Source organism: Medicago sativa, chromosome 7 (assembly GCF_051527215.1).
Source record: "Medicago sativa cultivar Bolivia chromosome 7, Bolivia_mono, whole genome shotgun sequence".
NCBI classification, from domain to species: domain Eukaryota; kingdom Viridiplantae; phylum Streptophyta; class Magnoliopsida; order Fabales; family Fabaceae; genus Medicago; species Medicago sativa.
Window position 1 is genome coordinate 6,891,768 of NC_140755.1, and position 16,820 is coordinate 6,908,587.

The 16,820-nt window shown below is 40.5% G+C and overlaps 1 protein-coding gene and 2 pseudogenes across 1 annotated transcript; 1 reads left to right on the plus strand and 2 right to left on the minus strand.

Moving 5' to 3' along the window:
- LOC146903877 (uncharacterized) lies at nucleotides 1-3,721 on the minus strand. Its single transcript, XM_085725657.1, has 5 exons — nucleotides 3,452-3,721; nucleotides 3,052-3,349; nucleotides 1,237-2,931; nucleotides 613-1,070; nucleotides 1-498 (listed from the first exon to the last, which is right to left on the minus strand). The coding sequence occupies exons 1-5, from the start codon at nucleotides 3,719-3,721 to the stop codon at nucleotides 1-3; spliced, it is 3,219 nt and encodes a 1,072-aa protein (XP_085581783.1).
- Nucleotides 3,722-3,736: 15 nt separating this feature from the next.
- Nucleotides 3,737-7,283, minus strand: LOC146903878 (uncharacterized; annotated as a pseudogene).
- A 1,875-nt stretch (nucleotides 7,284-9,158) lies between these two features.
- On the plus strand, nucleotides 9,159-16,680 carry LOC146903879 (uncharacterized; annotated as a pseudogene).
- Nucleotides 16,681-16,820: the final 140 nt, after the last annotated feature.

Here is a 16,820-nt window from a genome sequence, read left to right on the forward strand (position 1 = left end):
TTAGCCAATACCTAGACAATCCAAAGGGCTTGACCACCACTTCTGAGTACCACAAACGAAAATAGCCTTTTTAGCCAAAAGCCACGCTAGAGACAAAGATTTAATCTTATCAATCAACCTAGATACATCAGAAATAACATTGTTGAAAAGGTGGTTATTGCGTTCGTTCCACAAAACCCAAACAGAAAGAAGCCAAATTAATTGTAGAAACGAACGCTTAGTTTTACCACCACATGACATATGCACAAACTGAATCAAATGATGAGCAACATTATTAATATCCACTCCCACAAAACCAATCCACTGCCGCAATTGCTGCCACAACGCAACAGAAGTAGGGCAAGTAATGAACAAGTGATCAGCTGATTCGACCTGACCACACCCTGCTACGCAAAGAGGCGCATCCGACTGAAGAACACCTCTAAATGCCAGATTTACTTTCGTAGGTAACCTATTCCGTAAAAGCCGCCAAGCAAAGATCGACACCTTAAGCGGAACCTGATGATGCCACACGAGATCTAGAGGGCTATCCAAAGGAGCAGTGTCAGTAGAGGTTAAGAATTCATAAGCACCTCAAACCGAGTAACCCCCCATGTGATCAGGGAGCCATACCCAACTATCTGAAACATTAAAAACAAGAGAAACATCAAACAGTAAAGCCCTACACTCATCTAGTAAATTCTCCTCCCAAACCCACAACCGCCTCCTCCACCGCCAACCCCCTCCACCCTGGTCAAGGCCACGAGAGAACATAGTAGTAACAGTCTCCAATTTGTTCTCAGCCAACTCAAATAAACGGGGAAAGCGATCACAAAGAGCTATGCCACCCAACCATCTATGAGACCAAAACAGTGTTTCATTCCCATCACCCAACTTCCTCACAACATTGTCACAAAAGCACCTACCCCCAACATCACCAACACCCTCTCGAATCCTCCCAATCTCCTTCCACCAAGAAGAACAACTTCGGCCCCCTACCTCCAGCCTCCCGCCGACAGCCCCATAACGGGCAACTAACACTTGAAACCACAACCCTTCTCTATCCACCAACAACCTCCAACACCATTTACCTAGCAAAGCTACATTAAACTCCTTCAATTTCCTAACCCCCAGACCTCCAGACTCCTTTGTGGAACAAATAGTATTCCACCCTATCCAAGATATTTTCCTATGTTCCTCACACCCCCCCCCCAAAAAAAAAATTATTCAACACAGATTCAATGGAAGAGATTATACCTGATGGAGCTTTGAATAAAGAAAGTGCATAGACAGGCAGAGAAGCCAGGACTGATTTTAGGAGAATCAAACGACCGCCAAAAGAGAGGAACCGACTATTCCAACCCATCAGTCTAGATTTAATCCGATTCACAACCGGGTCCCAAAACGAAAGTCTCCGAGGATTTCCCCCAATAGGTAAACCAAGATACAAGAAAGGAACCTTACCCACTTTACAACCCAACGCTGAAGTCGCCTCTCCCAGCCACGAGCTCTGAATATTAACAACCACCAGTAGGCTTTTGTTAAAATTAACCTTCAAACCAGACATCATCTCAAAAATAACAAGGTTCGCCCGAAGAGCACGGACATTCGCCCAACTTTTCTGACCCACCAACAAAGTATCGTCAGCATATTGTAAATGAGATATGACCACCGGGTTGGCTGCCCCAATCGAATAGCCCGTAAACAACCGATTGTCAACCATAGATTTCATCAGGATGTGAAGACCCTCGGCCGCAATAAGAAACAAGAAAGGGGAGAGAGGGTCCCCCTGCCTTAATCCTCTATGAAGAGTAAACTCATATGTAGGGCTGCCATTGACTAAGACTGAAGCTGTAGCAGTACCAATACATTCTCGAATCCATTTCCTCCACAAAACAGGAAATGACATACACTCCATGACATTATCCAGATAATTGAAATCAACAGAATCAAAAGCCTTTTCAAAGTCCACCTTAAACAACAGGAGCTCCTTTTTTAGCTTACTAGCTTCATCAACCACCTCGTTAGCTATAAGGATACCATCAAGGATTTGGCGGTTCTTAATAAAAGCATATTGAGTTTCAGAAACAACACTATTAATCACCATCCTCAATCTGTTTGCCAACAATTTTGCTAGAATTTTATACATACTCCCCACCAAGGATATAGGTCGGAACTCATTAAGTCTCTGCGGATTTTCAACCTTTGGAATAAGAACAAAGAAAGTTGTATTAATACCTTTTGTCAATTTACCGTTCCGGTGAAAGTCCGACACAAACCGCATAACATCATCTTTTAGGTCAAGCCAAAAATCTTTTATAAAACCAAAGTTGACCCCATCAGGTCCCGGACTTTTGAAGCTCTCACAATCCCACACAGCTCCCTTTACCTCATCCACAGAGAAAGGCTTAATCAAACCCCCACCCTCGGCCAAAGAGAGAGAGCGAAAATGAAGATTAGAGACGCTAGGACGAACCACATTTTGCTTCTTAAAATGTTGCTCAAAATGATTAAACACAGCATGCCTAACAGGCTCAACTCCTTCCATCAACACACCATCAACCGCAACTGAACATAAAGCATTATGACGACGACGGAAAGATAAAATAGAATGGAAAATTTTTGAATTTGCATCACCTTCACGAAGCCATTGATTCCTCGATTGTTGCCAACAGATACTGGTATTAAGCCTGGAAAGAGAATGAATATTGGCAGACAAACCACGAAGCTCATCACAATCATCCGCAGACAACATATCAATTGCCCCTTGGTCGTCCAATTCGGCCATACGATCTTTCAAGTTAGCAATTTTCGCATTTAAATTACGAGTATGAGAAGCATGCCACTCTTTCAAAGCAAATTTAATAAGTTTGAACTTTTCTTTTAGCACAAAACCACCCCATCCTTCTACATGCATTGATTTCAACCTCTCCGAGACAAATTGCTTGTAACCTGGTAAGTCCGACCAACACTTCAAGAAACGAGTAGACCGAGGTCCCCAATTTTCTTCATCAACCGAGAGAATCAACAGACAGTGATCTGATAAACCTCTTAACTGAGCAACTTAAGTACAATTTGGCCACACCAGACACCATTCTTCAGAAACCAAATACCTATCAATCCGACTCATCGATCGACCATCCCCTTTAAACCAAGTGAATTTACGTCCCCACAATGGTAAATCTATCAAAACATTTTCCTCAATGAAAAGGTTAAACGGGCCATAATCAGCTCCCCCATAAACCGACGTTGACTTCCTTTCCTCCCTACACCGGACAGCGTTAAAATCACCACAAACACACACTTTTTGACCTCTCAAAGCCTGAACGCGAACCGACAGATCATCCCAAAGCAATTGCAGCGCATTAGCCTCACACGGGGCATACACATTAAAAAGATGGAACTCTTCATTAGAAGAAATAAACCGCCCATGAATACACAAGACATGATCAAAACTACTAGTAGACTACACCTCCACTTCTGAAGAATCCCACATAGTCAACAGCCCCCCTGACGCCCCTATAGACGGACGAAAAGAGAAGGCAAATTGCTGCCCTTCCCAAATAGACAAGCACAACCTGGCATCACATAATTGCATTTTAGTTTCTTGCAAGCACACAATCAACGGACGCTTTTCCTTCACAATAGAACGAACTTCCTTCCTCTTCTCAAAGCCTCCCAACCCCCTTACATTCCAAGAAAGTAGCTTCATCACACACACCCTCACCCACCCCCTCACCATTATCATCTATGGCAACTACACAACACCCTCTAAAGAAGAGTTGACACTCTCCTCAACAACAACCCCCCGCCTCTTTCCTTTCCTTGACTTAGCGAGCACCCCAAACATATTGCTACAACCACTAAGTTGAACACCAATAGACTCCCCTAAATTCAAAACATCCTCCCTCACCACTTTCTCGCTCCCATGTAAAACCACCCAATGTTTCAAATCATTGTTAACTGAGCATGAAGAAGAAGAATTATCCGTTAAATCTTTGGAAATCATAGTTACCGCCTTTTTCAATTTAGATGAACCTTGATGCTTGCGCTCATTTCTCCTTAAGTATTTCAAAACTGCTACTCTATCCTCCTTAGGGAGTCTTGCCACTTTTTTCATGTTATGCACATTATGGTGCATTACACCATCGACCTTCTTCCGACGTTGAACAGTTGCCTCCCCTTTAAAACAACCATCACTATTCCTCATCCCTGTAAATAAACATTGCCTCGGTGAAGATACATCCCCTGCATTACTATGATGATGGGCGCTTAACACTTCCAAGCTCCATGGGCCGGGAGGCAGCAAGCAATCAGCCCGGGGTGGGCAAGACTTTGAGCGAATCTGCTACCTTTGAGTGGCATTTTGACCCTGATTAGGAGGCTCCACAATCTGCGAGTGAATGTCAGAAAATTGGACAGCCGTTGGAGCTGCAGAAGTCACTTCTACATGCGGAATAGACTGGGCAGACTGAGATGCTGCTTCTGCTGAAGGCGGCACATCCTTGTTTGCTGAAATATGCCGCTGTTGACTACTGAACAGATCTGGAATTGCTTGTGAAGGAACAGCTTGAATCTCATTTACATCAGCGCCATTGTTGAACCCCTCTGACTCCGCAAAGTCTTGCGCAATTTCATTAACCAAAAAATCAGCATTAACCTCATTATCCTTTTCTAACCGGACATCATCCTGTTGTGATTTCTCTCCATCAGAGCCATCATCATCTTCAAACAAACAAACATCATCACCAATATTGAAGCCCCATTCTTCAACAATTTTGACGGTCACCAAAACGTCGTCTATTAAAATTGTTTCTTGACAATTAATAATCTCAAGCTTTGAAGTAGCAATCAAGACCCTAGCATAATCAAATCTCTCTTTCTCCACCGAACAAGAATCCAAACGAAGGAACCTACCACAATCAACGATGCACAGTTTGAAAAATACTTCATTCCAAGCATGTAACGGAACGCCGTACAATCTTAGCCAAGCACCCCATTGGAAAGGCACAATACTCTTCTCCCACCTCACAATATTGGTAAAGAAATGATCAAACAAATCCTTAGCTTCATGCAAAATAGTAGTGATATTAACCTTCGAAGAGCTACGGATAAACACTTTGTCAGCCGTAGCGGTATTATATCAATATTGTCGACACCTGCATCAGCAATTCTATTTTGGACCGCTGGAATGGTTTCCCCATTAGTCACTGAAGCCAATACACCAGAACGAGCCCACAACAGATCTTCCTCACTTGATTTGTACTTCCGGATTAACTTTTTGATTATAGGTTGCTCCCCTTCTCTCTGTTTGACTCCTTTAACACAACCAGATAGCTTCTTTTTTACACCACCTACCTTACTTACTTTACCTCGACCCTTCTCCAGCCTGACTGTAATACCTCCTACCTTCACACCCACCACCGGATGAACAGGCTCTGTCACGTCTACATTGTCCCCTGTCTCGCCTCCTGCTCCCTCACCCTCTACCATACCACCTCCTTTCACAATCCGCAAGCTCGCTTTTTTAATTCCTTCAGCCGTCTTCTCAACCGCACCAGCCTTCATCACTTCCTTGTTTACCAACTCTCCATCTCCTCCACCCTCAACAGACCTCTCAACCTCCGCCGCTGCCCCTTTGTCAAACTTAGCCACCTTTGCTTTGATTTTGTAGTGACCAAAACAAACAGCGTTTACCGCTTTCAGTAATTTCGAAACATCACGAACGTTGGAATAGCGGACAAAGCCATAAGATTCCCCACTCACATTACGACGTCTCGGAACAACCACCTCTTCCAACATCCCACAAACCTCAAAGCCTTTTCTCAGATAAAAATTCGATAGTTGAAGAGGAAAATTTGTAAAATAAAATGTAACAAACCTTCGAGTTTGATTGCCAGCCTCTGTTGTGTTGTTGTTTGTAGTTACCAAAGGTTGTACTGGTTTGTCGCTACCCTCAACTCTCCGAGCTTCTTTATGCTTTCCGTCACGCATCATACAAGCATCCCGGCGCCGAGAGTTCCTTGAATACCTCCGACCCTGACCACGATGCCAATCTTCCTCAGTTTCACGAGCATACCGGTCTTCAAACCCATCTTGATAAAAACCCACATCACTGTCGTAGTAACCATGGCCTGAATCTCTAAATCTAGACTGACGGTCACCAGCTTCAACCCATCCTCTGAACCTGTTGTCCTCCAGCTTCCAGTCCCGATCTCGATCTGCCTGACGACGCACCTTCCTTCTCCTTGGTCTCACATCTAGCCAATCCTCCCCAACCCCCCCTTTTGGTGGCACCCTGCCTGGCCCCCTTCCCCCCAATTGGATCTCACATCCGGCGAATAGGAGCGCCTGTAAGCCTGCCTACGGTAGAATTAATAAATAAGGATGTCATAAATTTTCGTAATTATTGTTATAAGAATGTTACAGACGCTCTATTTCAAATACTCTGTAAGATTTATCTTTTTTTTAGGGAACTTTTTTTTTTTGACGCACCTTTTTTATTTTATTTTTATGTCCCTTAAAAAAAATCATTTTTAAGTCTATGAGTGTTTCACCCGAGGGAGCATTAAGAAGAATGTTAAAGAACACGGCTTAAAAAAAAAAAAGTTAAAACGAATCTTCTACATTTCTCTTATTTTATGTAACAAACTCTTAAATGTTTATCTTTTTTTGAGGGGACCAACACTTAAATGTTGACCAGCATGATATCTTTTCTTCCTCGTTGGTTACGTCTAGACATGCATATGTGTCTCGTGTTGCCTATTGACTTTGTCAATATAAAAAATTTGTGCATGTGTGTTTTCCTCGTTTGCGAGTTTTTCTACGTCAATGGGCTAACTTTAGTGACTTTTTTTTTTTTTTGAACTATAGCTTCTTTTTTGGTTTCTAAACATGAAATTAAACAAATAAAGGTAAATATGTTGGCTTAAGTAATTCATTGTGGATCTGTGATCTGTGTTTAAAATTATTGCTTTAATCAGATCGATATGATTTACGTTGTTATTTTAATTATAAATTAATGTAGATACCGAGGTATCAAACACGGGCTAGAATTCCGTCAAACATGACGGAGATAATCTTGTGATGTATCAAGTGTCAGTTACAGTCCAACATTGAGAAGAAAAATAGAGGTTGACAAATATATAAGTTAAAAAACTCATACACTTAGTGCCTTAAAATATTGTGTGAAAAGATGGTATCATTCTCATTTGTGTGGTTGCTCTCTATCTATGACTCAACTCACACCAGCGTTGGCTCCCTTGGAACAGGGGTGTAGCCCTCCAAGACAATGTGGTAGCCATGGCTACCCCAAAACAATTATTTTTATTGAATGAGTTGGTATGTTTTTATATTTAGCTACCCTCAATAATTTCTTATTTTGGATTGCTTAAAGAGTGCCCTGGGATACTTTTAACAAGACCCATAACTTATTTGTTATCATTGAAAAAAACATTATTAGTCTTGTTATCATTGAAAAAAACATTATTAGTCTAGTTAGTATACAATCAATTGTGAATAAAATTGACTTTTTAAAAGGCTTTGTGTCCAACATTTCTAAATAGCTATTGTCAATTTTTATTTTCTTTGTTATTGTTTTAGTTACATTTCATGTAATTAAAAATTATTGTGATTTTTTTTATAACATATTGGTTAAGTTTAGGATTAAATTTGTTTTTAAATAAAATTTCATTTTTCTTTAAATTTGGCCCCCGCGTAATATTTATGCTAGCTTCGCCATTGCCTCGGAAGGCCCAGTCGTGAGAACATAGCCCGATTCAACTCTGTGGGGGAAGCGGGTGTGGTTCATGATGATAGATCACAGATGCATAGAGTCTCATACTTAAGGAAGAGATGTTAGTCTGTCAAGTGTGAGTTAAAGTTTTGCATTGAATACAAGAGTAAATGTTAGAGAACATTTAAATGATATACCCCCATACCTAATTCCTTAAGGTATAGGATGAAGATGCAATGTCAATCTCATTTGCATGGGTTATGTTAGTATAATGAGATGATTAAACTCAGTGTAGGATCCTCCAGAAGTCACAACGTTATGATGAGCTGTCTTTTAAGTTTTTGGATGTCATTTGTTTAAATTTTTATCTTAAAATTTAATTTTTGGATGTCTATTCATTCACGCAATTTTTTTCATCCAACCCCTATTATTTCAAATTCCTTCACTTTTTGGTCTTTGGTAGCATGTGACAATTGAAAATTGCATAAGTGTTATGTTGAGTTGACAAATTACATATGAAAATTATGTGATTTTTTTTATCGAGTCTAATTTTTTGCTAAAATAATAACTCGAAAATCTAAAACTTCTTCAACAACCCTATAAAATTACAGACAATTTACACTATTCCTTATATTGTCACAAACAAAATGTACAATATTTACTTTATCATGTTCAAATTCCTTTTTTTAAATTCGTTTTTTGTCTCGTCTAAATTTTTGTCTCCCTTCTTATCAAAGAAAAGAACATAGGCTAAGGGTGTGTTTGGGAAGAGGGTTTATGAGGGGAAGGGAGGGGAGAACTTACATTCCTTTTTTACTTTAAAGACATTATAAAATGATTTTTAAAAAATTGAATTAACAACATGATAAATGATTATATAATCATTCAAAAACACTTAATTTATCTTAAAAAGACATTTTACATTGTTCGTAATTTAAAAAATAAAAGTGAGTCCTCCCCTCTCTTCCCCTCCTAAACCCTCTTCCCAAACACACCCTAAGTGTTTTCAGACAGAAGCTATACTGTAAAAGAATTTGAACCTGTGTTGTCAAATGACAGCCATGGCGCCGTCACATTAAAGAGAGTTAGGAAGAAAAAAAAAATAGCAGGTGTAAAAATCGCGCTTAGACTTAAAAGCAACTAATGCTAAAATCAACTTTACTTTAGACTCATCAAACATGTTAAAATCAATTTCATACCTCTAAAATCAATTTTGGCTGCTTAAAAAGTGGAACTAAACATAACCTATGTGTTGTCAAATAGCGGCTATACTGTAGAAGAATTTGAACCGTTGAATAGGGGCCACGGTGCCTCCATGTTGGAATGGCGTTGTATATTTTTTCACAACCGGGAATCGCGATGGGTAATTTGTAAAGGGATGTTTGCCATGATGATGCATTAGCGTGTTTATATGGTGGGTTTTTTGCATTCTGCCATCGACAACACTGATTTGATTGAAAAAAACACTATATATTGTGATCTGTGATTGACCGCAGCAGTTTATATTGGATATTTGTACTTGCTAGTTTGATGCAATAGTAATATACTCTTGAATACACTTTGAACAAACTGTTGTCGAATTGTGGCAATAGGCCTATAGCACTGTAGTGTAATTTGAACAAACTTATATTTTCTTGAATTTGTTGCTGACAAGAGTGGTTAGTTTCATGCCCCTTTATGCAGTAGCAATACACTCATCTTTCAGAATTTTAAATGGAACGATGGAGTGGAGTTTTGAGCGTGGTTGGTTTCTAACAGGGAGACATTCCATAGAGTTGGTGCATCTCTTTGCCTTTCTTCTGAAACAAGAACTTTAAGTGTAAGTTAGAAAAATGAAACAGTTTATTAAAAAAATCCAAAAGCTTAGTCTATACAGAATTTTCATTTCACTTTATGAAAAAATGAAACAGTTTTCTTACCTGAGATTGTTCTGATTTGTTACAGGTGCCTATAGCAAATGCAATCTTTTTCTGTGGTGTTGTGAATTCGGACAAAATCACACCAATGAATAACAAAGATGTGTGGAGCAAAGGAAGTGGTAATCAATAGATAAAGTGTCTCCAAGCAACAACAACAAAAACAGATCTAAATCTAAGTGTAGAGCAACACCACAAGCATAATCAAAGCAATAAAGATAAGCAATGAAAGAAAGGAACAAACACACCAAGATGGTAACCCAGTTCGGTCCAATATGACCTACTCTGGGGGAGAGAGCAGCCCTCCAATCCACTAAGATGAAAGTGATACAAATGGGTTACAAGAAATTAGCTTAAAAGCTCACAAAAGAACAAGACCTAATTTCTACCCATTTTCATGTCACCCACACTCACAATGAATCCTAAGAGAAAACACAAAAGGAAGCTTTTGATCCTTCCAATGGTGAAATCTCACTACCCAAGGTGTTTACAATGTTTCCCAACCCAAGAGATCCTCACTACAAAGACACTCAACCCTAAAGTTACCTCCTTTGTAATCCAAGTTTCTCTCTCTTCAAGCTCTCCTTCAAAAACTGCAAAGAAACACTTATATAGCAGTCTTCAGCTGTCAAAATCGTGTCACGTTTGTCCAAATCGTGACACGTTTGATACGTACGACCCAAGGTACGACCAACCTTATCCTGAAAACGTGCCCAGCAAGCCGAAAATCGTGTCACGTTTTCCCAAAATCGTGCCACGATTATACACCAGCAAAACATGCTTTCGGCATAGCCAAAATCGTGACACGTTGATGAAATCGTGTCACGATTTCTCTGTTTCTCAAAACCACAAATTTGAAGCCAAAACAACATTCTCCACCTTGACTTCTAATTTGGTGATGATGTCAGTTTAACCATCAACCACCATGCTGCTCTCTCCAAAAGGGAATTACTCTTCAACAAACTTGATCAAGTCCAAGCAATGCTTGAACCTTGATCTAGGCAATGACTTGGTAAACACATCCGCCGGATTCTCTTCCGATGCCACTTTTTCCACCACAATCTCTTTTGCTTCAATCATGTCTCTAACAAAGTGCAAGCGAATGTCAATGTGCTTTGTCCTCTCATGATACACTTGATGATTCGCCAAGTGAATGGCGCTTTGGCTATCACAATGTATTTTCACACATTCTTGAGTAATTCCTAACTCACCAATCATCCCTTTCAACCATATGGCCTCTTTCACCCCTTCAACAAGGGCAATGTACTCCGCTTGAGTGGTAGATAATGCCACCACGGATTGTTGATTTGCCTTCCAACTAATAGCCGTGCCATAAAGAGTAAACACAAAACCCGATAGAGATTTTCTTGTGTCCACATTGCCCGCATAGTCCGCATCAACATACCCCTCCAAAGCATCTTCATCTTGAGCTGCTCTTGTGTATTTCAAACCGCACTTCAAAGACCCGTTTAAATACCTCAACACCCACTTCAAAGCTTGCCAATGCACAATACCCGGATTTGCCATAAACCGACTCACAATGCTAACCGCATAAGCTAAGTCCGGCCTACTACAAACCATTCCATACATGATGCTTCCAACCCCACTTGCATAGGGAGTACTTTCCATCGCTTGCTTCTCATCCTCGGATTGAGGACATTGTTTTATGGACAACTTTGTGTGGTGACCCAAGGGAGTGCTCACGGTTTTAGAGTTTGTCATTCTAAAACGCTCCACCACCTTCTTCAAATAACTAAGTTGAGATAAGAAAAGTTCACCTTTGTCACGATTCCTCAAGATATCAATTCCAAGAACTCTCTTTGCCGGACCAAGATCTTTCATCTCAAATTCACCATTTAACTTTTCTTTGAGCTTCACAATCTCATCCTTGCTAGAGCTTGCCATCAAGATATCATCCACATATAGAAGGAGATAGAGAATGACTTTCTCACCCCTCTTCAACATGTACACACAAGAATCATACCCGCTTCTCACAAAGCCGGTCTTCAAAAGAAATTCATCAAACCGACGATACCATTGCCTTGGGCTTTGCTTCAACCCATACAAAGATTTCTTCAAAAGACATACCTTAGACTTGTCCTCCACAAAACCTTCCGGTTGCTCCATGTAGATTGTCTCTTCAAGGTCACCATGTAAGAAAGCGGTCTTTACATCCATTTGTTCCAACTCAAGATTGAATTGATTCACAATAGCCATAAGTATCCTTATGGAACAATGTTTCACCACCGGTGAGAAGATCTCATTGTAGTCGATCCCCTCCACTTGAGTAAAACCCTTGGCCACAAGTCTTGCTTTGTACCTAGGACCTTCAACTCCCGGAATACCTTCCTTTTTCTTGAAGATCCACTTGCATCCAACTACCCTTTGGTGTTTAGGTAGCTTCACAAGTTTCCAAGTTTGGTTCTTTTCCAATGAATCCATCTCTTCATTCACCGCCTTCAACCAATACTTGCTTTCTTTGCTCTCAAATGCCTCCTTGAAGTTTCTAGGCTCCGAGTCTTGCACATCTTCAGCCGCATTTAGAGCAAAACACACCAAGTCCGCATAACCATATCTTCTAGGTGCCGTAATGGTCCTCCTTTCTCTATCTCTAGCCAAAAGATAATCGGGATCCACTACCGGTTGAGTTCCACTTGTATCCGATGTTGAAGCTTCATCTTCCACATCATCTTTCTCTTCATTTGGAAGCTCCACCTCAAACTGAGTTTCCTCCACCATTGTTTCCGGTTCTAAAGTCTCTAGGTCTTTACACTTCATCCCCATACGGGTCTCATCAAAGGTAACATCCCTACTAATCAAGACTTTTGATCCTCCACTAGAGTCCAATTTCCACAACTTGTAACCCTTCACACCTTCCGGATAACCAATGAAGACACATTTCAAAGCTCTAGGCTCAAGCTTGTCTTGCTTGATATGCGCATATGCCAAAGCTCCGAAAACCTTCAAAGAGGAGTAATCTGCCGGTTTCCCACTCCATACCTCCATAGGTGTCTTGAAGTCTATTCCCGTTGATGGACATCTATTGATCAAATAAGCAGCAGTTGTCACTGCTTCACCCCAGAAACTCTTAGGTAACCCAGCTCCTAGAAGCATGCACCTCACCCGCTCCAAAAGGGTCCTATTCATCCGTTCAGCAAGACCATTTTGTTGCGGTGTTCTCGGTACGGTTCTATGCCTCTTGATTCCTTTTAACCTGCAAAACTCATTAAATTGCTCTGAAACAAACTCCAGGCCATTGTCAGTTCTCAAACCTTTTAGTTTAGTTCCCATTTGATTTTCTATGAGAGTGTGCCATTCCTTAAACTTCTCAAAGGTGTCACTTTTGTTTTTCAAAACAAAGACCCACACTCTCCTAGAATAATCATCAATGATGGAAAGAAAATAGGAACCCCCTCCATGAGTAAGAGTCTTGGAAGGACCCCAAAGGTCCGAATGCACATACTCAAAAGGTCTACTAGAATGATGCATACCACTACCAAACTTCACTCTATGTTGCTTGCCTAGTATGCAATGCTCACAAAATTCTAGCTTGTCCAATTTATCTTTTCCTAGCAAACCTTGTTTAGCTAGTTCAACTAAACCTCTTTCACTAACATGCCCCAATCTCAAATGCCACAATTCAGAATTATTATGAGGTACAACACTAGCTACCGATGCATTACCAATTACTATGGAACCATCTAAAATGTATAAGCCATTCATTTTAGACCCTTTAACCGTAATCAATGCACCATGCGAAATTTTACAAACCCCATGCTCAATTCTAGTGCTATAACCTAGACTATCAAACATGCTAAGGGAAATTAAATTTCGCTTAAGTTCGGGAACAAACCTCACATCCTTTAAAAGGAATTCACGGCCATCAAACATCTTTAGACGAACGGTGCCCATGCCTTGGACTTTGCACGCTTTGTTATTTCCGAGTCGAACAACTCCTCCTTCTTTTAGAGCCAAAGTCTGAAAATATTCCTTCCTAGGACACATGTGATAAGAGCATCCCGAGTCCAAAACCCAACTCTTCTCCGGTTCCCAACTTGTGACCACTAGTGCACCCGCACTCTCATAACCATCTTCATCGGACGCCACCGCAACTTGAACGGAAGAACTACCATTGCCCCCTTTATCCGGGCAATCCTTCTTGTAGTGACCTTGCTTATGACAAAGAAAGCATTTATACTTTGATTTGTCAAAGCCCTTGGACTTAGACTTGGACCTCGACTTCCCCTTGCCTTTTCCTCTTTGCTCACTTCTCCCTCTTGTAACATTCAAGCCTTCACCACCATCATCAATCTTCAAGTCCTTGAACTTGGTCAATTCCTTGGTTCTCAAAGCCGATTGGACCTCCTCCAAAGTAGTGGTGCCCTCCTTACCATAAAGGATGGTATCCTTGAAATGCTCAAAAGACTTTGGTAATGAACAAAGTAACAACAAAGCCTTATCCTCATCTTCCATATTAACTTCAATGTTGGCCAAATCATCAAGAATTTTGTTAAATTCCGCCAATTGCTCCGAGATTGTTTTAGACTCCACCATCCTAAATGAATAGAGTTGTTGTTTCAAGAGTTGCCTATGAGCCAACGATTTCGTCATGTACAATGACTCCAACTTAGCCCACATCGATGCCGCGGTAGCCTCCCTCGCGACATCCCTTAAAACCTTATCTCCGAGACATAAAACAATGGCACTCTTTGCCTTGTCTATCATCTCACGCTTCTCCGCTTGTGTCAAATGTGCCGGCATCGCCGCTTCACCCTTCAATGCTTCTACACACTTTTGTTGTGTCAAAACCGCTTGCATCTTAACCTTCCACAACCCGAAATCATTACTTCCGGTGAACTTCTCGATGTCCCACTTTGAACCCATGATACCAACTTTACCAATTCACGCCTATGCCCCACGGTGGGCGCCAATTGTTGTGAATTCGGACAAAATCACACCAATGAATAACAAAGATGTGTGGAGCAAAGGAAGTGGTAATCAATAGATAAAGTGTCTCCAAGCAACAACAACAAAAACAGATCTAAATCTAAGTGTAGAGCAACACCACAAGCATAATCAAAGCAATAAAGATAAGCAATGAAAGAAAGGAACAAACACACCAAGATGGTAACCCAGTTCGGTCCAATATGACCTACTCTGGGGGAGAGAGCAGCCCTCCAATCCACTAAGATGAAAGTGATACAAATGGGTTACAAGAAATTAGCTTAAAAGCTCACAAAAGAACAAGACCTAATTTCTACCCATTTTCATGTCACCCACACTCACAATGAATCCTAAGAGAAAACACAAAAGGAAGCTTTTGATCCTTCCAATGGTGAAATCTCACTACCCAAGGTGTTTACAATGTTTCCCAACCCAAGAGATCCTCACTACAAAGACACTCAACCCTAAAGTTACCTCCTTTGTAATCCAAGTTTCTCTCTCTTCAAGCTCTCCTTCAAAAACTGCAAAGAAACACTTATATAGCAGTCTTCAGCTGTCAAAATCGTGTCACGTTTGTCCAAATCGTGACACGTTTGATACGTACGACCCAAGGTACGACCAACCTTATCCTGAAAACGTGCCCAGCAAGCCGAAAATCGTGTCACGTTTTCCCAAAATCGTGCCACGATTATACACCAGCAAAACATGCTTTCGGCATAGCCAAAATCGTGACACGTTGATGAAATCGTGTCACGATTTCTCTGTTTCTCAAAACCACAAATTTGAAGCCAAAACAACATGTGGTGATCGAGTTGAAAGGACCGGTAAAACAGCGATTGAGAAACTATCAGATATACAGAAACTATCTGATTTATCTTGTCCAAATTTGGTCCTTTCATAAATGCTTGGGTTATTGAAGCTTCTGTTTTGAATGGACCGTTTGCTGTCTATAAGGACATTATACCATCTATGAATCAATATGGAGAACCAAGGTCATACCATCCAACTGGATTACCGGCATCCACATCAACCGTCTCACTTCTATCTAATTGCATTCAAGAAGTAAGAAATGTTTCTTCTCATTCTTATATGCTACAAATTCCTGCCTTAAAATTTACTATGATTATGCTACTTTTGATGGTTTAAAATCTAAACCGTTGTTAATTTTCATGTCCTAATGCTTTTATTATTTGGTTTTGATATTTTATACGACAGCGTTGTTACATAGTGGCGCTATGGTGCAGCGAAATTTGAACAAATCCCCATTGTTCCGCGATACACTATTTAGTACAAAATGTTGTCAAGTAATGGCCTATAGCACTGCTGTCAAGTTGAATTTTAACAAACATTATTTTGTACGATCTGCGATTGAAAACATTGCTATAGTATGTCACGAGCCTAAGGATTATTTTGTATGATATGGACACCTATGAACCAAGGCATGAACCAATATGCTAGATTGCATGATGTATCACTTGTGATTCTTCGATACTAAAAACAGTCATGCTTTTCATATTCTGAATTTCCTTGTAATGCAGGTAAAAAAATCATTTCAGAAAGGCAAGTAGACATACCTTCCTGTTGTTTTCATCAGCCAAAGAAAATCATCTTTGTATTTAGCAAAGGTGGAACAGTACTTAATCAGATAGTTACTGAAGAGATTTCCATAGTACCTCAAACAAAGGAAGCCTTACTGAACAGCATCAGTGAGATTCATTATGTTGATGTTGGTTTGAACTCAACTGGTGCATACTTAACAAACCATGACGTATTTGAGAGAATCTCCAAAAGGCTCATACATGGAGCACGTCAACTCCGCTTTGTCCTTCATGGAACGCCGAGAAAATGGACTGACGAGCAGCGAGACTGGATACGGAAGGAAAAGGATAAAATGTTGCTTCTTCTTGAATTGGAAGCCGGCAGGAGCAAGGGGAAGTTAGAAGTTTTATCAAGGTATTATTTTGCTGATAAGCTTCCAAATATGCAGATGCACTTTGAAATAATTGAAAGCTTAGATGTAAGTTAGTACTCGACCTTGGGTCTCCTGAAATGTCATATGGTGTTTTGCTGAATATATGGGGCATCTACTTTTAAAATCCACCAACATTATTACTATCAGTGTACTTATTGGGTCTAAGAAAGTTAGGAGAACCTTGTGGTGATGACATTGGTGCTGGCTTGGTCTAGAGTATCTTTGTGGATCTTCTGTTGTACGAGCTTACAAGTCACTGAGAAGAGGAAAGAAA

Coding starts and splice junctions, on each gene's coding strand:
- LOC146903877 (XM_085725657.1), bottom strand. CDS start 3,721: ATGGTGAGGGGGTGGGTGAGGGTGTGTGTGATGAAGCTACTTTCTTGG. Junction 3,350..3,451: donor GGGATTCTTCAGAAGTGGAG/GTGTAGTCTACT, acceptor GCCCCGTGTGAG/GCTAATGCGCTGCAATTGCT. Junction 1,071..1,236: donor TTTATTCAAAGCTCCATCAG/GTATAATCTCTT, acceptor TAGCTTTGCTAG/GTAAATGGTGTTGGAGGTTG.